Genomic DNA, 22,927 nt, shown 5'->3' on the forward strand with positions numbered 1-22,927 from the left:
CATCTTCAGTATGTTCTAGTAAACACTTCGTATCTGGAACTCTTTCAGTCAACACTAAGAAGTGAATTGTGTGATCCTCTAGCAATAATAAAAGGCTTAGCAGTGATTACATGTCATTTTCGACCCATTGTCGGTGACACAGTCACCTAAAATTAACAATAAAAGAATTCCATTTGTCTGTCCCGATATCGATTGCTTTGTTGGTGCTCTGAGTCAACGTCAAATAGGCAATGGATTGGACCACTACAAGGGGCGTACTACAATATCTGGTTATGGTCTTGGTAGCTGGTTTGCTAGGCTATTTCGTTCTGCACTACCCCTTGCCAGAAAATATCTTGTACCTGCTCCATCAAATTTTGCTGCCTCAACACTACAGGACTGGGGGTCAGGTAAGAATTTCAACGAGAGTGTTAAGGAAAATATTAGATCTTCCGCAAGAGCCGTTGGTGAGCAATTAAAATCTCAGCAAAATGGGGAGGGATTGAAAAGGATGCGTGCGCGTCATTCACTCATCAGTCTTCACTCAGGCGGGAAGCGAAGGACATCAACAAGGACTTTGAGGAATAAAACAAGGAAGACCAATAAGCAGAAGAAGAAGAAAAAGAAAAAGATTGTTAGATCAAAGAAGGATTTCTTCTCATAAGATGACTTATCTCCCCCACAAGGAATCAAATCAATCAATGAGTTCCTCAGTGAATCTGCTCAATACTTAAAATGTCTATGGCAATTTCAAGCATGTCTACTATAAACAATTTCTCCCCAAATAACCCCTCTCGGAATATATACACTTTCAGATATTTTCCAATGAAGAATATTTCATTGATTCGTCATCAATATATATTGATTTAAATGTTGTGGTGAAGAAAAAGTCAGATAATACAACTACAACTGCTGCCGATGGTCTCTCCTATGAAAACTGTATTCTACACAATCTGTTCAAACAAATTAATGTATATATTAATGGAACTTTGGTGAGCACTAGCAATAACTTATCCAACTATGCAAGCTACATACAGTTTATGAGGATGACACCATAGGCATACAAGGAGTTGAGAGGACAATCATTGGGCTATGAATATGGATCAGGTGTTGAAACTGACGGGGAGTTGAGTTCTGCGGTGACCCAGGAGTATCATCTGGTTGGAAAATTAAATCATGAGATATTCAATATATCCCAATGGTTACCCCCCAATGTCAAGATTGACATAAAGTTACAGATGGCTCAATCGAATTTCATTTTGAGAAAAACACTTCCTGCAGCACCCGATGCAAATGTCATTATCACATCGGCAATTCTCCACGTCCAAAAACAACAGGTTATGAGCTCTGTTGCATTGGCAGTGGAAAAGCTAAGAGCCAATGGTAACAACATTAAACTTCTTGTCTCCCGTACGATCACCAATCAACGTCATATTGGCACCGGCTCTCGTAGCTATAGCGATTCATCATTTATCAATGGAGAGATCCTATCAAAATTGGCTTTGGCCTTTTTGGAGAGTGGCAGTGCCGTTGGATCCTGGACTGAATCCCCCCATGATTTTAATTTTTTTTGGTCTATCTAGCCTTGTGTGCAAAGTAAATGGTATTCCACTGTACACTCTATCATTTGACAAAAAATCCTATAGAACTCTGTACGAGTTGGCCATGCAATCCCTAGATCATGACTCTTAACTATTTGAAAATCGAATAACCGATTCAATGTTTTCAAAAAATCATGGGGTAATTGTTTTGGACTTGTCGGGGACTCAGGGTATGAGCATAGTACGAATAGGGAATGTACGTTTAGAGTGTACATTTTCCGATGCTCTGACTGAGAGTATCACGCTAATATAACTGAGTCAATTTGAAACCTATTGGGAAAACACACCCGAAGGCAGTGTTCTAGTAGACCTAGCACCATGAACACAAACCAAATAATCAACGTATTTAGTATAGATCCATACATGTCCCAGTACAAGTCCTATTGCATACCTTCTGACTTCATTGAAAAAATTCCAAGTGCTAAAAATACCTTAGTCATTGTTAATAGCAGTCCATTGACTTTGGAGACCGGTCATTGGCTATACGTCTTTCAAACAGCGAAGAATATTGAACTTTTTTATCCTCTTGGACTATCGTATGAATTCTACAGCCATACATTATCAAGTTTATTGAAAGCATTGGGAAAACCATTATTCAAAATCAACGAAGAGTACAGTATTTAACGACTAAGACATGTGGCTTTCATGCACTACTCTTTTTCATGTTCAGATGTCGTGGCTATACCTACAAGCAGTTTCTCGACATCTACGTTGCCTTACCTCGATTGAACGACTTTCTAGTGGAAAATATACTTACAAGCGTATTTAATTTTGATTATATTGCCCTACTAATAAATTTTTATAAAATGTATTTTAAATCTTTTACCAATAAATTAAGTAATGTATACAAATGATAAAACGACTTTTCTACTATTTAGATATAATATTCTACTAGGTATTGGTATTTGCCGAGAACAACTAAAACAGGTAGATTATCTGAATTCACAGTATACTAATCCTGACGTACTGCAGTTTCGGGGTCACAATTTATACAGTAGAGTGTAACTTCATTCTTGTCATATCTCTTTGTATAGTCAATGATACTATTCGTATTCATTCTATAGAATTCACATGTTTAAATTGGCTTATTTGAAGCAATTTCACAAACAGTGTCCTCAAGTGTCGAGTCACATTCTGTCACAGCAGAATAAACATTCTTAGTGGACTTATAATCATGAAACTCCATGTCTTCACAACGATGACGTAGAAACCATATTCTTTTGTTGTTCCAACAGTTGAATCGTTGACCAGCCTCCTCCTCCCAGAGCAATCTAAAACCACGACGATACCAATTTCTTAGCAATAAACTAAAATCACGCTTAGGATTCTTTCCAATCATACCGGGATATGTATTCTCCCACTGATTACATTTATCATAGTGACAATTGGAGCATAGGTGGCCACTAGGGTGAGAGTCCCACACCTCTTCAAGACAGGAATTACAACATTTAATTTGTATAGCATATCCTCTATGCAATTTACAAGGGTTGCATAATCTACACTTTTCATCATACTCATCAATCATTGTGCAATTCTCACACAATGACCAGCTGCCTAGTGTGTACATACATTGCGGACATGTATGGAAAATTTTTTCATGTGTTGACACTCTCACCGCCACAATGAAACTGACCTAGCAACAACAAAAAATTGTCTGGGATAGTGAGAGAGGAGTAAATCATCCTTGAACGCCATCTTTCATATGGAAAAAAAAGGCCTAAATTTCTAAACTAGTGTTTAAATGCATATCCACAATTTCTTTTTGCCGTGTTGTGATCGATATATCAATAAATTGTGTAAATGCATTTTGACCACGATGTAGAAGCTTTATGCAGTAGTCTAATGATGGAGAATCAGTTTTCATTATATCAACAAGCTTTCCCCGAGAAAATATCTTCCTTTGAATAGACAGCTCTAGAAAATCGTCATCTAGAATCAAATGCTTTTCCATAAGCACTAGATTCCCCATGATTCGCTCTTTCTCAAATCTATCCATTTCCTAATAGAGTCCTAACACTCTCGCAATCACCTTCAGACTAAGCAGAATTTTTTCTACTCTAAAAAATATACGCTATTCTACTATAGAAAGAAAAATATCTTTGATATAGAAACAATTTTATTGAGCATAATTATGACAATAATATTCACTGATGCATTTTGTTCTCATCAATATATTGCGATAGCACATCTAATGCTGTCCGAAGTTTATTTATATGGACAATATTCACTTTTCCAGCAAAACATAGTTGCTCCTCCAGCTTAAATTTATTTAATGATATCACGTATCTAGCATACATATCGTCCCATTCAAGGCATAGTCTACAGCCTCCGGTTATTTCCACAGCTACGTTTGGTACTCGTATATCATTGCTGCTACCGGCTCCATCATTAATCTCCAATAATGTAAATGCACCACTCATTTTTCTCTACTAATATCCTCTCAAATAAACTATTCTCTCTGAATTCAATTCTCTTACTAATATGAATTGCAATGAAAATCAGTCCTTTTATTCAAATCCAATTACCAATCAAGTTGTCGTGATGACCGCTCCCCGGTAAGGTGTGACTCTCCCTGGTAACTTAATGTACCGGTTAGACTACTATTTTGTGAAAATCAATGTATATTTTCATGTAAGTTTGAAAGTGCTTATACTATCACTGTCCTTGGTAAGTCAATGCACAGGTTAGACTACTTTTTTTTATGAAATTCAATGTAAGTTTTCATGTAAGTTTGAAAGTGCTTATACTATCACTGTCCTTGGTAAGTCAATGCACAGGTTAGACTACTTTTTTTATGAAATTCAATGTAAGTTTTCATGTAAGTTTGAAAGTGCTTATATAGATACTACTTATACTTCCCAATAATCAATACTATATGTAAACAATGGGTAAAGTTCATAACTTGCAGCCCTTCCCCCGGGAACTGTGGGGAATTAAGTCATCCTCAAAGACACATATATTAATATGTCTATATTAATCCCCCCTGAAAACGTTTGTATATTTCCCAATAATCAATACTATATGTAAACACTGGGTAAAGCTTATAACTTTCAGCCCTTCCCGGGGGGACTTTGGGGGATTAAGTCATCCTAAAAGACATAGTTATTATATTTTTGACCGTGCTGAACAAAATGGCTATTTCAAAATTTTGATTGGGCGACTTCGGGAAAAAAATTAGCGCGGGAGGGGGCCAAGTTGCAGTCCAATTTTTTTGATCACTTAGAAAGGGCGCTAAAACTTTTAATTTCCGTTCAAATAAGCCCATTCAATCTGATGGTGTCATTTTCATTAAAATTAAATGACTTCAAGGGGGTCTTTTCACTTTTTTCCGAAAATCCAACAAATTTTCTCAGGCTCGTAGCTTTTGATGGGTAAGACTAAACTTAATGAAACTAATATATTTGTATTCAGTATTATAAGCCAATTCTTTTCATGTTTCTATTGGTATCACAATTCCGTTTTTTAGAGTTTTGGTTATTATTGAGCCAAGTCGCACAGTTTCATGAAATGTAATTTAACAACTAGAAAAGGTTTTTCAACTAACGTAAGGAGCAAGTTTAAAATTTATAACAAATATAAATTACTCTGTATATAAGGGGGACTGCCCCCTTTTCGACAACTTGCTCATAAAAAAAAAAAAGTTTTTTAGCGCTTTGAAAAATATTTTTTTTCCAATTGCATATTTTTCTAAAAACAATTTTGAAAAAAGCAAAACTTCACAGTAAAGAATAAGGAGATAAAAAGGAGACAGCCCCCATTCATACAAACAATAATCTGTTCAAATAGGTTTCAAATCTGTTCCTTGCTTTCAGTTGAAAAGTTATTTTTTTATTTAATTTCTGTTTGTTTTCCAAATCATACCAAGGCTTATCCCAAATATAATTTGAGGTACCGGTCCCTTAAATCCCTGGTTAATTTCTTTTTAAAATGTGTAAATCAATAATTGTACGTTGATTAGTACCGTTTTACGCTTAAATCCACAATTTCAATTTTGGATAAAATTTGAATATACTTGAAAAATTGGCGATGAATTGTAATTCCGGTGAAAAGTCCTTGTTAATATTATTAATAAAGAATTTTTGATGGATGAAAAGGAGAATTATTGTTTGGATGGATGAAAATTCTGTGAGACTTTAATATTCTACATAACTGAAACCATCACAACCTCTACAATAGGATTTTTTATTGATAAATACATTACATATATTTTTTTAAAAATAAATTGAAGTACTTCATATAAATGAAAAAGAAAAATATTACCATTGAAAATTGCTGAAAACTAAAATCCTAGCAGTATTTGACACCTATACACCACATAGCCCCCGACCCCCCTCCCCAACCAGAAAAAATCCCCCCTGAAAACGTCTGTATACTTTCCAATAACCAATACTATATGTAAACACTGGGTAAAGCTTATAACTTTCAGCCCTTCCCGGGGGGACTTTGGGGGATTAAGTCATCCTAAAAGACATAGTTATTATATTTTTGACCGTGCTGAACAAAATGGCTATTTCAAAATTTTGATCGGGCGACTTTGGAAAAACAATGAGCGTGGAAGGGGGCCCAGTTGCCCTCCGTTTTTTTGCCACTCAAAAAGGGCAGTAGAACTTTTAATTTTTTAATTTTACGCGTGGGGATGTTAAGGGTAATTGTCCGGGGTAAATCTTAGCCAGGATTGAATTGTCCAGAGGATATTTCTATGGAGAGGGGATTTTTCCGTGGAGGTGGAGCCAGGTATCTTGCCGTTATTTAAAAAACGATCAGAAATAAGAAAAAAACAAGATTTTTCAACTGAAAGTAAGGAGCAACATTAAAACTTAAAACAAATTATTACGCATATGAGGGGGGTTGTCCCCTCTACAGCATCTCGCTCTTTTTGCGAACGTTTAAATTGTGTGCCAATTCTTCGCAAACAATCCCCAAACCCAAGACTCATTTAATTAGAACAATAAACAACTTTTTTTAAAGTTCCAAAAACCTGTTGCTTGAAGAGCGAGGTGTTTAGGAGGGGATCAACCGCCCTCACATATGTAATAAATTCTTTTCGTTTTAAGTTTTAATGTTGCTCCTTACTTTCAGTGGAAAAAAATTTTTTTATTTTCTTTATTTAATGAAGATTAGAGGCAAAAAATTTTCTAAAGACAATAGATGTCGATTAAAGTAAAAGTATTCAAAAATGAAAAAAAGTAAGTAGTTACAAAAAATACAGACAGCAATAGCCTACTTACAAAAACTAAGATACAAACTCCCATCATTAATTTCTCTTGAGCAATGCCGAAGCGTTGGACGGATATTTTTTTATATTTGTATATTTGACACCTTTAAACTTCATAACTGTAAAAAATGAAATTTTTTTCAAAGTGACAATTAAATAAATACCGTCACTCCTGGAAAAACAAAATTGATAATAAAACACAAAAAACGTATCCGTTCAGGGGGAAAATACAGAAATATAGCATTCCGTACAGGGGAAACATTTCTGATTTCTGAAACATTTCTGACATTTCTTCATACATCGGCTCATGGGTACTCTTGCAATGCAATCAAAAGTTGACGGCATATTTTTACCGAAATCTTCCCTTATTAAGTTTTTTTCTTGTGTTTTCTATAATTATGCAAACTTTCTTGTGTTCTAGTAACTACACTAAGTACTAATAAGCAAATACATATTTAGGATCACCATAAAAAGCTGATTCTTTGAGTGAATGATATCAATAGTTAGGCTCTTATACTCTCGTTATTGTCAAGGATCGTTATTTACTTACCATTAATTACTATGAAGATTTTTTTTTTTTTTTTTGCTCCAACCAAATCATATAGAAAAATTTTTTGGGGAAAACTTGTTAGGGGTCACTCAGTCCCAAATTAGAACATATATTTTTCCTTATTAGGGGTCAAAATCTATTGGCAGGCAGCCAACAATGGGGCAACAAACATTTTTTCCATTGTTTTTCCCTATTCTGTTTTTTTTCCTTTAGTTTCCTTATAATTACTGTATAGTCCCAAATTTCCAGATGGGGGCCATGACCCCCCCACCCCCTGCCCACCCTTGCCGGTGCCCATGGCCTCGTTAAGCCAAAAAAGAGTAGAAATAAATTGAAATAATTTTCCAAGCGTAAAACTACCACAAATCACCACAAATCTACCACATAAATAAATGAATTGAACCCAAAACGAACAGAAATAACAATAAATAACCTATTCAAACTCAAAATGTTACTGTGTTAGAAATGTTATTTTACTGTGTTCATGGCCGTAAATTTGGCTTTAAAATACACTTATTTGTCTATCTATTTAATATGCAGAATAATTGTACCAAACACATTTTTCATGCAGACCCGTTTTACTTACCCCCCCCCCCCCCTCATGTGCAAATCTTTAGCCCATATTTATTTCTAAAGTAAGGAAGAAACTAACAAAAAAAACCCGTGTGTTCTCGAATTTTACACAGCGTAAACTTGAGTGAGTGGCGCATAATACACAAGTGCCAAAATTCCATCCCCCTACGGAAATTAAAAAAATTAAACTAAAATACAATTATCAAATTTGGAAAGCCTTATTTTCCACGGGGGTATTTTTTGTGGGAGGGGGGAGGGGTATTTTCCAAGGGGGGCAATTTCTGGGGGATATTTTCCGTTGGGGTATTTTCCTGGGGGGTATTTTCCTGGGGGTATTTTCCGGGGGTATTATCCAGGGGGTATTTTCCGCGGGGGTATTTTCCGGGGAGGTATTCGCCGGGGGGGTATTCGCCTACAACCCATATATATATATATATATATATATATATATATATATATATATATATATATATATATATATATATATATATATATATATATATATATATATATATATATATATATATATATATATATATATATATATATATATATATATATATATATATATATATATATATATATATATATATATATATATATATATATATATATATATATATATATATATATATATATATAATTAGGAGTCTACCGCTCAGATTTCCAAACCGACGTGTTTGAGCAATCGTTATTAAAGCATTGGGGAAAAAGTAAAACTTTCGAGTAGCCCTTTTTGCTCCTATAACATAACTTTATGTGCAAATTCAATTAAAAATGATTTAACAGATTCCATTGCAACATTGCAAAACCAATAGCTAATAGCTAATACCAATTAACGTTTAACAAAAAGACCCTTTAGGTTAGCTGCCAAAAAAGCAAGAACTGCATTAAATAGATGCTCTTGATTTGTTTTTACCTTAACGAATTGCCTCATTTCGTGTTGTTTTTCTTCTGTCCTGCTTGAACTTCCTTGAAGTAGCCTAATGATTCTGGGACTGTTTTAACTTTAATTGTAAATTTTAATATTAATAATCAAAGATTTTATTGTAAGTTTTGGGAGAGTCAAACCCCTTATTCAAAATAGGCAGATTTTCGTGAGGTTTTGGATGAGAAACTTCAGAATGAAAAACAAATTGATATTTAGAATCAGCACGAACAGTGGATTTTGTTACCGTATAATGAAATTTTTGCTTTTGAGTTTCTGTTTCTATTGAAAAGGGTCGATTGTTTCTTACATTTTTCACTCCCAGCCGTAGAGCTTTGGGTGGAGGGGGTATATGATGATATGTGTTCTCTTATTGTTTGTTTATTTTATTTGAATAAACAAAACTGTTTAATCTATGACTATTTCAAACATGAGGGATGCTACCACCCCTGCTTTAACCCCATGTTTAACATTCAAATTAAATGAAATGGCTAGTGCCCTTTTTAATAGTCAAAAGTGATTGAAGAGAAAATAACAAAGTTCTCACACTCCCCATTTCGCCAAAAATATATAATCAAGATTTTGCGATAGCAATTTTCTTTACCGCAGTGTGAAGGCCTAGACGTCACATTCTCGAGCATGATTCCCCCTAGAGTCTTCCGGTCAAGGGTTATAAGTTTTGCCCTGGGGGCATATAAGGTTTTTGTTATAGAAAGCATTGTCGTAAAAACTTGAAAAAGGGCTCATTCGATTGGAAATTCAAAGGGCTATTGCCTTTTCTGATATTTGAAACTAATTGGAAGGCAACTAACCCCCCTCTCACGTCCACCTTTTCCCCAATTACATACAATAAGCAATTTGAAATGTCAATTTTGTTCAACGTTGTTAAAAGTTTCAGAAATTTGGTCTTTGCGGATGATAGCCCGTTCAAAACCCCAAGAGCACGGGCCGTAAGTTATGCATAGGGAGCCTTTAAAGTTTTTATAGATAGCGTTGTCGTAGAAACTTGAATAAAAGCTCATTTGATTGGAAATAGAAAGGGCTAGTGCCCTTTTTAATAGTCGAAAGTGATTAGAGAGCATATAATCCTCCTCTCACGCCCACCATTTCCCCAACAATATCTCAGGAACACCTAATAGTAAGAACTTTGGAACTTTCAGGGAATGTTGAAGTAACTATTGAACTAAATCAAAAGACACTAAGTGTATTTAGGACCTCAAAAGGGCACAGCTATAATATCTCAGGTACGACAAAGGGTATAAATTAACGATTTAAGGGACCCAGGTAAAATTTTGTAGGAATATTGGACCGAAAGATCATGTGAGTTCAAATTTTGACTTGGGGGTACCAAAGGAGCTAAGTATTACAGCTAACTTTTTGAATGCCCTGGTGAATACGCTGAAGAGGATAGGCTGAATATAAAAGGTTGGTTCTGTTCCGGTGTTGCGAGATGGTTTGGAGTCTCCGCTCTGTCATAAGTTTCTTTCTCCGTCCCTATTCCCGACAGGGAAATCCTGCTTGCATGGCTTCATAGTGGCATCAGGTTAGACCTTTCACGAGTTTTTCTAACAATATATATAAACTCTTAAAGATAGCGACAATAATATACCCATTAGACTCTTAATTTACTAGACAAAGATACTTTGGGATGTCAGAGGTAAAACCTATATTTAAGGTTCTTAAAGAAAATCATGCTGACTTCTTTGCTTTCATCGCCCAAGTTAAACAAATGTCATTTTGTAAGGTTTATTGTGCACATTTGAAAAAAAGAACAAAATTTCATTTTGAAGAGCAAAAAAAAAATGAAGTTGAGAAACTTAAAACAGAAACGAAAAATATTGCTTCGCCGATTGCACAACAAGTATCTACAGAATTAGCTGAAATAAACTGACTTGTGATATTTTACAATGTCTGCAGAATTCTAAAAAACCAGCACTTTACTGAAAACTGAGTTTGCTTGATTATTTTTAGAGAATTAAAGTTACCGATTCGTAAAAAATTCCTAAGAGTATCCTAAAAGTTACCGATATCATGATCGCTGAAAGACCATTAAGGGACTTATAAATTAGTCCTTATTTTATGCATGTCAGTCACGAGAAAATCTTGTTTATTTTGGGGCCGGTTTTGCTTCTTCAGTAAAGCGCTAGTTTTAAGAATTCTACTTATATTGTAAAATATCACAAGTCAGTTTATTCGAGCTAGTTCTATAGAGATAATTTACGGAATTGACGAAGCAATAATTTTTGTCCGTCTAAAGATTCAACTTCGCTCGTTACTTTTGGAAGAAAAGCTTTGCTTTTCAAAACTAATATTTAAAAGAATCACTTATTCTTTGAAAAAGAATTATCCATGATTAAATCATTTATCCAACATATATTGAGGCATATAGAGATAGAGAGAGTTTGAAAGCTATTCCGTAATATTTAATGGATAAAGTCCGACTTAATAAAAGCCATTTAGGATAGAAACAGTAACGCTTCATATTTTTGTAGATATTTCTAGACATAGGGTCGTTTCATGTGATGAACACGGGTGGGTCGCCATCCAGGTAGATCTAAAATTTTCAAACTGCTCCCGGTTCCTGGAACCTACTGGTTGTTTCAAATAACTTTCGTTGAAGATTCTGGATTCGGAGTTTTTACATGTCGGTATGAATCAGTCTTATTTACGAAGCTGTTGAGTATCACTAGAGAAGCTTATTTCGATTTCAAAAACCAATTCCATAACGTCTCTTCTCTACCAAAATCAGAATCAGAACATAAAAAACTATCATCGGATTATTATTTTTACTCCTTCTGAAACAAAACAGTTCATACTATGGTATTCTACCGATGTTTCATTAATCAAAATGAAACTGTTTCTGTCGAAACTTTAATTTAATTTTTAAAACTTTAAAACTTCTCGATTTAATTTGTTGATTTTATCACTAAGAAAAAACTAAATATTTATTTCAGCTTTAATTTGAGGAGAAAATGGAAAGGGACATTTTTTTTCGTGGGATTCAACTCTCTTGGACCAATCCAGAACTGTTTGGTTCATTATTATTCTGGAAATAAATCAGAAATTTACAAAGCAGTTGCGGCTCGCTGCAACATTTTAGCCTTGTTGGTATACAAATTATGAGTTGGCTCGCGAGTGACACTAAAAGTATCAGGTTGTATTTCGGTTGCCAGAATAGAAAGGGGACATTTAAACTAAATTTAATACCTGTTTTAATAATGACATCTTCAAAATAATTCACTCTCTCGTACAAAACGAAAATAGCCTACGTCACTGTTTTGACCAGGATAACCAAGCTTTATTAGGATAGTAATACTATGAAAATGATAAAGACTGGATTTGAATCTCCATAATACTAGACCCTCGTATTATGAAAACCGATAATTCGTTGCAGAAATATCTATTTTGTTTGGAGAAAAAATTATAGATTCACTCCAAAAAAAAAAAGAAAATTAGTGTGGAATTCTTTGGAAAAACGAAAACAAAAATAAATAAAAGTAACTTACCTCAAGAGAGTACATAACATCAGCTTTGTTATCATGTTCGATTCGTCTGAAGAGATCCTTACAAATTTGAGGTATAATTCCCTCTTGTCCTTCTTCTTGCTTCCCCATCATGGTAAATGATTTTCCTGCCCCTGTCTGGCCATATGCAAATATGCATACATTATACCCTGTGAATATATATATATATATATATATATATATATATATATATATATATATATATATATATATTTTATATATATATATATATATATATATATATATATATATATATATATATATATATATATATATATATATATATATATATATATATATATATATATATATATATATATATATATATATATATATATATATATATATATATATATATATTTTGTTAATGTAAATAAAGGAGATTTCGCTTCAACATTTGTATACTCTAAATTAGACGATTAGCTACTGTATTCTACTTTCTTGATATCCTTGTCTTAAGTAATGTCATTATACTTTCGTTGTGTTCTAACTATTAAAAAAAAGTGGCATTTGATTGTATCATTTATTCGTAATACTTGTTACATATGAATACCTTATGTCTCTTACTGGTCGACCGCTGAGACAAGCAGAAAGGACTAATAAAGAAACTAATTATAATTTATGTAACTGATTTGATCGATTTATACTGATTATAACAGATTAATGCTTACTTTTTTCCAGCGGATTTCATCAAAGCTATGTTAAAAAATAAGCACTTTTAAAAAAACATAAGCACTTTTTTCAGATTCAAGCACATGATCCAGCGCCAAACAACTCAGGAAACATTTTCTATAAAAACTGGTACATTTAAGGAGCTAAACTTAGTCCTTGAAAATTTCTTATCTTGTTAGCTTTATAGGTTTAGTTTTTTTTTTTTTTTTTGTTTTTTTTTTAAACCAGTCATGTTGCTGAAGGATTCATTTTTTCAAATACTTCCACACTCTTTGGACAAACTGGCAATAGTGCGTTTCAGTATCTTCCACACACAATGGGTTCATGTCTTCACATTTATGCTATGTTACAGTATCTTGTTTTTGCACAGACTCTTCTATTCTTAGTCGAAGATATTAATATTAATTATTTTGAAAATATCCTTAAAGAACTGCTCTTTTTTTTCACCACGATACCATTTTTTAAATTCATTGTTAAGGAAAAAGTGCAAGCTAGTTCTAACAGAAAGCCGACAGACCCTTCACTTTCAATAGTCTTTTACCAATTTATAGGATAAGGACTTTATTGATTTCTATTATTTTCGTCAATGACTGAGTCAACTTAAATGTCAAGTTCAGTGAACGACGCGGGAGCACTGTTGTCCTTTCTATTATGAAACCAACAGGAACCGTAGATTAAAGAGCTATCTTTAGTGCAGTGGCTTAAAATAATTTAACATTTGCCATTTACAAACTTTGCTTGTCGTGAAATCTTTAAATCAATTAATTTTTGTTCGAGCTGTGTATTTTTATTTGTCTTAATATTAACAAAATAAAGAAAGGAAGAAAATTACCATTATAACCAAAATAACTGAAAAGAACTAATGAAATATTGACAGTTTCATATATATTCATTTTCCAAAGTCTCAGCAGTTTCGGATTTAATATCGTTATAAACGAGAAATCATTTGAAATATATTTTGTTTTCATTAAAAAGCAAATGACGTTCTGGTCTTTAAAAGGCAATAGCGCGTTTCAGTATCTTCCACACACATTGGGTTCATGTCTTCACATTTATTCTATGTTACAGTATCTTGTTTTTGCATCGACTCTTCTATTCTTATTTGAAGATATTGATATTAATTATTTTGAAAATATCCGGATTTAAATATTTCGGATTTAATATCGTTATAAAAGAGAAATCATTTGAAATATATTTTGTTTTCATTGAAAAGCAAATGACGTTCTGGTCTTTAAAAGGCAAAGGGGAAGCTAGGCTTACCACTGTTTGTGTTAGTTTTTACTCTTTTTAAGTTTACCTCAATTATTTATTGCATTTTATCTTTATTTTTGGTTTCATTCACTTATTGATAGTGATTTATGTTTGTTTTACGGGTTAAATTATTATTTGGCTTTATTTCTGCTCGTCTTAGGGTTAATATAGCTCTTTACATTTTTTTGAAACATTTCTTTTGTGGAAAATGATTAATTTCCAGTCGTTTTTAATTAATATTTTTTTGTGGCAAAAAAAATGAATGTTTTTTAAGCTTTTTGGGAGAAAAAAGATTTTGGCGTGCAACTCAAATCCAGGACAAAATTTTGTAACAAGTTTTAATAATAGCTTCCCAGTAAAACTTGGCCCAATAAATGGATAGAAACGTGGAATATTATTCATATAAATAGATTAAAAAACTGCCTAATCTTCGTGCACCTATAGGGCTGAAGCCATTCTGACCCATCGTGTTACGACCTTGAGTATAAACAAACCATCCACCTTGATCCATACAAACCTTGATTATAAACCAACCACCTTAACAGGTCCTGAAAGTTCCAACTTAATTCTCTAAGCCGGTCCTGAGATATTATAGATACATCGTCTTTAACAACCTTGGATGTACATAGTGTTTCTTGTGTAGTTCAACACCCCCCTCAACACGCCCTGAAAGTTTCAACTGAATTTAAGCCGTCCCTTAGATATCGCAGACATGTCCTCTTGACAACTTTGAGTACCTGTAGCGTCTTTTGATTTAGTCCAACATCCCCAACAACATACCCTGGAAGTTCCAATGTAGTACTTTTAGCTAGTCCAGGGATTTTGCACAGATGCCCTTTTGACAATCTCGATATATACAATGTATTTTAATTTCGTTTTACATCCCCTCAACTTTCTCTAAAAGCTTCAAATCAATACCCTATTCCGTCTTTTGATTTATTTCAACACCCCCAACAACATGTCCCGAAATTTCTAATGCAGTACCTTTGGCCAGTCCTGGGATATTGCAAGGACATCCTTTTAACAATCTCGGTACACATAGTGTCTTTTTATTTCGTTTCACATCCCCTCAACTTTCCCTGAAAGCTTCAAATTAATACACTCTTCCATTCCTGAGACATTGCATCCATGCCATTCTGACAGTCTGGGTACACTTTACAGTGGCAAGTAGTTGCAGTAATAGCTACAAGTAGTGGCAGTTGCAACCAGAAGTAACCGCGGTCGCAATCACATTACGAAGTAATCACAGTCGCAGTCAAAATTAATTGCAGTCGCATTTAGTCGGTGTAGCACTGGCAAGTAGTCACGGTTACTGTCGGGGTCGCGGGGATTGTAGTAGAAGTCGTAGCAGAAGTAGTAGTAATAGAAGCAGAAATGATAGCAGTATTAGCAGCAATATTAGCACACACAAAATTCCCTCGAAATTTTGCCTTAATACACTAAGCCTTTTTGGAGGCCCAAGATCAACCATGGCCCCTTTCCCAATAGCAAAACCTATATATAAATAATGAAACACTTCTATAATTTACAACCCCCTACCCAAAGGGTTGTAGGAGGTCAAGTTATTCTTGGAGGCAAGTAGAGATGCCCCTATTGATCGTGTCACGCACCCCTGCTGCCACCTACAACTTTTTTTTACATAATTTATTCAAGGATTATCGATCGAGTCTAATGTAGGTCAAGGTCAATCGATCTGTTGTTGTTTGGCCACGTGTAATGACATGAGGGTGATTTACATAATCGGCGGGGAAATTATTGATTCACGAAAGGGGAATTAAGAAACAAACATGGCTTCATTGTTGTTTGGCATAGAGTCCCTAGGGGAGATGGATTTCTGAGAAATTGATTGCGTAATCAAAGTGTGTCAATGACCTAAATTTTCAAGGTCTATTTGTTTGTTGTTCGTCTAGGTGTAATAACTCCGGGACAAAGGTTGCACATGCGCAATGAATTCTAACGGGAACAATATTATTGATCTAGGACTCGAGGGGGAAGTGAATTTCCGAGAACTTGATTGCGTAATCGAAGGGGAAATGGATTTCCGAGAACTTGATTGCGTAATCGAGGGGAAGTGGATTTATGAGGAATTGATTGCGAAATCGAAGGGGAAGTGGATTTCCGAGAAATTGATCCGATAACGGGAAACAGTTAGATCACGTGCTTTCTTCTCAGCCAATCAGCGAGTCGGATACATCTTCCTTCTCAGCCAATCAGAGGGCTGGTTACATATTAGCAGCGGAGGGAATATGAGGAAAGGATTTTTGCTATAGTTTTATTAGTCTCTAAATAGAATTTAAAGGAGTGAGAACAGTTTTGACTTTACTCATGTGGATATATATTTGTGTGTTGATGATGACGAGTGGAATGTTTACCCTCTTAGAAGTTGATAGTGGAGTTGATGGTAATAATACAAGAGCACCTAACATTGCGGTGGAAATCACGAAAGGATCACGACTTTGTCTGGAATGGGATGCAGTATATGCAAGATATCTGGAAGGATTTGTCTGGAAGGATATGTGATATCCTTGAGCAAATTTAAAATGGAGGATCAATTATGTTTTGCCGCTAAAGTTGATATAGCACATGTGAATAGACTTCAATGTGCTTTAAGTGCATTGGTGAAACATATCGAAGACAATAAACTCTATCGCTAATTGTTTATGTATAGTATTATTGTTGTTGTTGTAATTATTCAATAAAATTGTTTCGAAATCGAAAATGTTCCCTTTCTTTTCTGGTCAGGTTAGGCTAGCGAATCAGGGTCAGTCTAGAGTCAGCAGTCAGAGTGAAAGGATTGAAAAATGAATAAATTTGAGAAAGAGAGAATTAGATCAAATCTAGTGTTTATGGAAAAACATTTGATTTTGGATGATGATTTTCTCAAGTTATCTCTTAAACGCAGGATATTCTTTTGTCAGGGAACACTTGACAATATAATGATGAGTGATTCTCCCCAATTGGACTATTGTATGAAACTTTTAAAATGTGATTCAAATGCTTATAGTCAATTTATTGATATATTAATTGGAACAAAGCAGAATCATATTGTGGATATACTTTTGAAAACATTGCCAATGGATTCAATGTAGATGGCTCCCCCGTCAATCGAAAGAGGTAACGTCTCAGAGTTACTCCTCTTCCCCATTCCTCCACCATGAATTTATGTAGCGTGGAAGCTCAGTTTAGTTTTAGCTGTGAGTGAGGAAAGTTAAATTGGAAACCAAAAAAAAAAAAAAAATGTTCTATATATTCCCATTGTGCATGTACACAATTGGCAGTTTGACTCAATGTGAGAATTTTAAAATTATTTATGACTATAGTGAAAAGTGCAAATTATGGAATCCTTGTAAATTACATATAGGCTATGCAGTGCAAATTAAGGTATGCAATTCATGTCTTGAAAGGGTTTGTGACTCTCACCCTAGAGGGCACCTGTGCTCCAATTGCCGCTATGATAAATGTGATCAGTGGGAGAATACTTACCCCGCTATGATTGAGAAGAATCCCAAGCGTGCTTTTAGTTTATTGCTACGAGATTGGTATCTTCACGGATTTAAATTATTCTGGGAAGAGAAATCTGGTCTACGATTCAACTGTTGGGGTAACAAGACAATTTGGTTTCTACGTCATCGTTGTGACGACACTGCCTACTATGACTATAAACCAAGTGATTTTTATTTGGCAGTTACCGAATGTGATTCACTATTTGAAAACACTGTATGTGATATTGCTTCAAATAGACAGATTGAAACTCGTGAATTTCATAATATGAATGCAAATAGTATTATTGACTATACAAAGAGATATGACAAGAGTGAAGTTACATTGTACTGTAGAAAATGTGACCCTGACTTTGCAGTCAATCAAGATCAATATACAGTGAATCCAAATGATTTACCAGCATTAGTGGTTCACGACAGTTGCGACAAAAGCGTCTTCGTCGCTTTTTTGACATTGTTGTATATATATATACATTTTATTAATAAACAAATTCACAAACATTTTTTAAGCACTTTACTCTTAGGGCACTGAAATCAATACTGTATAGGTCTGAGAGGATATTTTCCACTAGAAAGTCGTTCAGACGAGGATTTTCACTATAAATGAGGAGAAGCTGCTTGTAAGTATATTCTGGGCATCGGAATACAAAGTATAGTAGCGCATGGAAGCTAAAGCTTATAGTCGTTAGATCCTGCACCATATTTCAATTTTAAATAATAGTTTTCTCACGGCTCTCGATATAGTTGCTGATGTGAGGCGCGTAAAATGCATAGGGTAGACTAAGAGGAACGAAATATTTAATCGTCTTCATTGCTAAGTATGCAAAGCCAAGGATCCGACAGAACAGTCGATGGACTGCTAATAATAATAATCAAGATATTGTTGACACTTTAAAGTTTTACAAGATAGTCTAAGGGCAGACAATAGGATTTGTACTGGGACATGTAGGGATCAATATTAAATACATTGATTATTTGACTGGTGTTCATGGCGCCATGTATAGTAGAACACTCCCTTCTGGAGTGATTTCACAATAGGTTTCATATTGATTTAGTGAGATGAGTGCAATACTCTCATCCAATGGGTCGGCAAATGTACACTCTAAACGCAAACTCCCCGTACGTACTATACTCATATCCTGTGTACCAGACAAATCCAGTACAATGATACCATGTGTTTTAGCAAACATTTCTTTGGTTATACCATTTTCAAATAGTTGCGAATCATGATCTAGGGTTTGCATGGTCAACTCATACAATGGTCTATAGGATTTATCAAAAGATAGATTGTAGAGTGGGATGCCATTCACTTTGCGCACAAGAGATGAAAGTCCAAACATCTTGAATTTATGTGGGCATTCGGTCTACGATCCAATTGCACAACCGCTCTTCCTAAACGCCAATGCAAATTTCGTGAGAAATTTACCATTGATGAAGGATGTGTCGGTGAAGGTGCGTGACCCTATTTCAATATGAAGTTGAGTGGTGATTGTATGAGGAACAAGTAGTTTAATATTAATTCCATTGGCTCTCAGTTTTTCCACGGCCAAGGCAAAAGAACTCATGACCTGTTGTTTGCGTACATGAAATATTGCCGAGGTGAGGGAGAGACTTAAATCGGGATTGGCAGCAAGTTCTTATCTCAAAATGAAATTGGTGGGTGCAAGCGTCAATTTTATATCCACTTTAACATTGGACGGCAGCCATTGGGGTATATTATATATTTCATTATATATTTTTCCGACTAGATGTAATTCACTAGTTGTAACATTTTTAAGTGCATCTGTACGATCAGTATTAGTAATATATTCATATCCATTGGAGGTGCCTCTCAAATTCATGTATGACTTACGTGCCATCATCATGAATTGCAAATAGCTTGCATAATTTGAGAGATTATTGCTTGTGCTCACCAGCCTGCCATTGATGTAGACACTGATTTGACGAAATAAATTGTGTAGTATACAATTTTCATAGGATATCCCATCGGTTCGAATTGGCATTGTATTATCGGATTTTCGGACTTTCATTTGTAAATCTATAAATGTTCAAGACATGTCCATAAAGTAGTCTTCATTGGAATAAATTTGAAAGTGAACATTGTTGGAAAGGGGTTGTTGAGGATAAAATTGTTCATAGTATCCATGCTTGACACTCACATAAACATTTTCAGCATTGAATAGATTCAATGATTAGGTGATTGAAGGTTGAGAATCCTTATGCGGTAGGTAGGACATTATAGGAGAAGAAATCTAGTTTCTATCTAACAATTTTCTTCCTGGGGCTTCTTCTTCTGTTTACAGCACGTGTCGGCTTTTTCCTTCTTTTCTTTGACAGGAGGGATGATGTCTTTCGTTTCCGACCTGAGTGGAGACTGATGAGTGATGCATTGTTTCTTGACCCTTTTAAGCCTTTACCATTTTGTTTTAATCTCTCGCCAAGGGTTCGCGCACTGGACCTAAGATTTTCCGTAGCACTTTTTTTAAAATCCTTGCCAGAGCCCCAATCGTAAAGTGTAGAGGATGCAAAATCTGTCGCAGCCGGTACAAGATATTTCTAGCCAGTGGTAGTGAAGAGCGAAACAGCTTAGCAAACCAACTGCCAAGACCGTAGCCAGACATTGACGAGCGACCTTTTGAATAGTCCATTCCATTGCCCTGTTGTCTTGGGCCAAGAGTATTAACATAGCAGTCAATATCAGGACAAATGAATACCACTTTTCTATTAGACATCTTGCTTTTGAACGATGGGACGAAAATGACATGTAATTACAGCCAAACCTTTTGAAATTGCTATGGGATCGCCCAATTCGGTTCTTAGTGTTAACTGACAGAGTTCCAAATAGGAAGTGTTTACGGGAATATATTGAAGATGCTTTATATTGTAGTGATGAATACACTTTTGATTGGTTTTTTGTTCAAGAGATCATATGACGTGAACATTTGAATTACAGACCCGAGAATTGTCCACAAATGAAGCGTAGAGAAATATACAAGTGTCCTTGGAAAAAGGCTGGCGGATAATGAGCGAAATTGAAATTAGGGTTTCCGGCACTTTTACCATTGATTATATTGAACTTAAAGCCAGGAACATCCTTAAAATTATCATTGAGAATAACCTTTTCACTGGAAAGAGGTGAACTAATGAAGATCTTATCCTCCTCCTTCGCATAGTTGAAATGAAAAGCTCCATTTTTAAGAGTGGAAATTCTTTTATCTATAGAACGACATAAATCTTTCATACAGGTGAGCTCCTCGTATGGTAATTCAATGTATGGAAAATCCATCCAATTGATTTTTTGAATTTGCTCTTGATCACTTGAGGATGGTGGTGGCGGCCAATCATAGGGTCTAATTTTTATTTCATATTTACTATCCTTTCTCAGGATGCCGTAGGTATTTTTGAGAATACAGTCGACAAGAGCCACTTCATATTTTCCGTCGAATTTGATGGTGGGGGAGAGTTTCGTCCAAAAATCACTTGTTCTATTCAAGTCAATGTAGAGAGGATCAGAAACATTGGACAGGAAAGTCACATAGAAATCATTGGGCATTGTCAATGTCTTCAGCACTGACCCAAGAATCAAAATCTGAGTTGTATCCTAGCCAGCGAACAAGCAACTGTTTCTTGCCCCTACGAGTACGACTCTTTAATATCTTTTCAATTTGATAAATTTCACTAGTGTTTCTAACTTTTTGCAGTTCATATTCATAAGAACCGCCAAGAATCTCATCATCTTTGGTGTCTCGCAGTCGATATGTCGTGGGCTCGGTGTCCAGGATTTTGGACACTTTAAAAAGTTCGGTGATCCATAAATAATTCCCCTTTTCAAAAATATTGGTGGTTCTATTAATTCGAACAGTATCACCAACAATGAATTTCTTCTTCACATTTTTTTTTCACCATTGGAGTATTGCTTTAGAAAAGCATCAAATGTATTTTTACTTCAGTGAACATCCCAAGGGCTTGAGTTGGACAGAGATCGATGAGGTCGATGGTTTTATATCCGCATGATTTGATCTAAATCTTGAATAAAAGCCGGTGTATTTTTCAGGGTAAAATATCTTGAAATTAATAGACAAATCATTCTTATTAATCGTTAACCCAATGCAGTCTTTATCGGGCTGTGACTGTGATAAAGTGTTGTATTATATTTCAAAAGAACCTTTTGCAAATGGGGATTAACAAATTCACTGCCACGATCCGAATGAATTTTTCTATATGAATCATGTTCAAGAATACTTTCAATGGCCCGAGCAACTTCAACACCTCTCTTTGATCGCAGTTGAATGGCATAGGCATAACGACTAAAGACACTGATTGCCACCAGAATATATTTGTAGGGTGCATTGTGACGTTGTTGAACTGCGTCTAAAGTTAAAAGATCCGTTTGCATTATATGCAGAGGGAAAAAGGCTTTAGTTTGTCGATATTGTTTGCTGCGAAGCCTGTGATTCCGATGCAGTGTGTAACTCGGTTCATTCTCTAGATACTCTTTTGCTTTTTTCAATGTGGTGCCAGAGACAACTTTAGAAAGCGTTTTGGGAGAACTTAAACTCCCCGCTTCACCAATATTTTCATAGACACCTTTCAGAACTTCATCCATTTTGAACGCAAGCACGTAGTGTAATGTCCACTCCCCTTTTGCACACTGGAGGGTGAATCAATTCGTCTTCGCTTTTGACTAGCAGCCACAGGTATTGTAAAATCAGCGGTGCTGCTGCTACTGATAGTATTTTCAAATATTGAATCTTCTTCTTCTTTTTTAAATGATGTTGGTGTTGGTGTTGTTGGAGGACTATATTCTCTTTGTTTCTTTAGAATTTTCTTACTGCCAATAATACCTTTGGGAAAGTTTGATGAACATAGAAAAGCGTACAGATTATTGACAAAGGATAATATTCCTTTACGATTCGTCACCCTTTCACAAATTAAATCAACTATATTGTAACTTTTTCCTTGAATTATAATTCGTTTCCCTGTGTTATTGACTTTAAGTAGATGTTCATCTCCAGTTTCTAATATCAGATATGATAATACTCTTTTACTCTGTTCTCGATAGGTCACTGGAAATAGGTTTCCAATTTTTGATACAATTGAATTCAAGTCCTTCTGCTTTGAGTGCAGTGCTGCT

At 34.9% G+C, this 22,927-nt stretch overlaps 1 protein-coding gene across 1 annotated transcript in view; it reads right to left on the reverse strand.

Annotated features, from left to right (window-relative positions):
* The window catches only part of unc-104 (kinesin family member unc-104), a 211,127-nt gene that overhangs the window by 176,765 nt on the left and 11,435 nt on the right, over positions 1 to 22,927 (reverse strand). Inside the window, exon 3 of the mRNA XM_089090220.1 lies at positions 12,353 to 12,519. Coding sequence (XP_088946346.1) covers positions 12,353 to 12,519 — 167 coding nt within the window. The remainder of the gene's footprint in view (positions 1 to 12,352; positions 12,520 to 22,927) is intronic.

Source organism: Artemia sp. Qi Xiang Cuo, chromosome 6 (genome assembly GCF_049724085.1).
Source record: "Artemia sp. Qi Xiang Cuo chromosome 6, ASM4972408v1, whole genome shotgun sequence".
Taxonomy (NCBI): Eukaryota; Metazoa; Arthropoda; class Branchiopoda; order Anostraca; family Artemiidae; genus Artemia; species Artemia sp. Qi Xiang Cuo.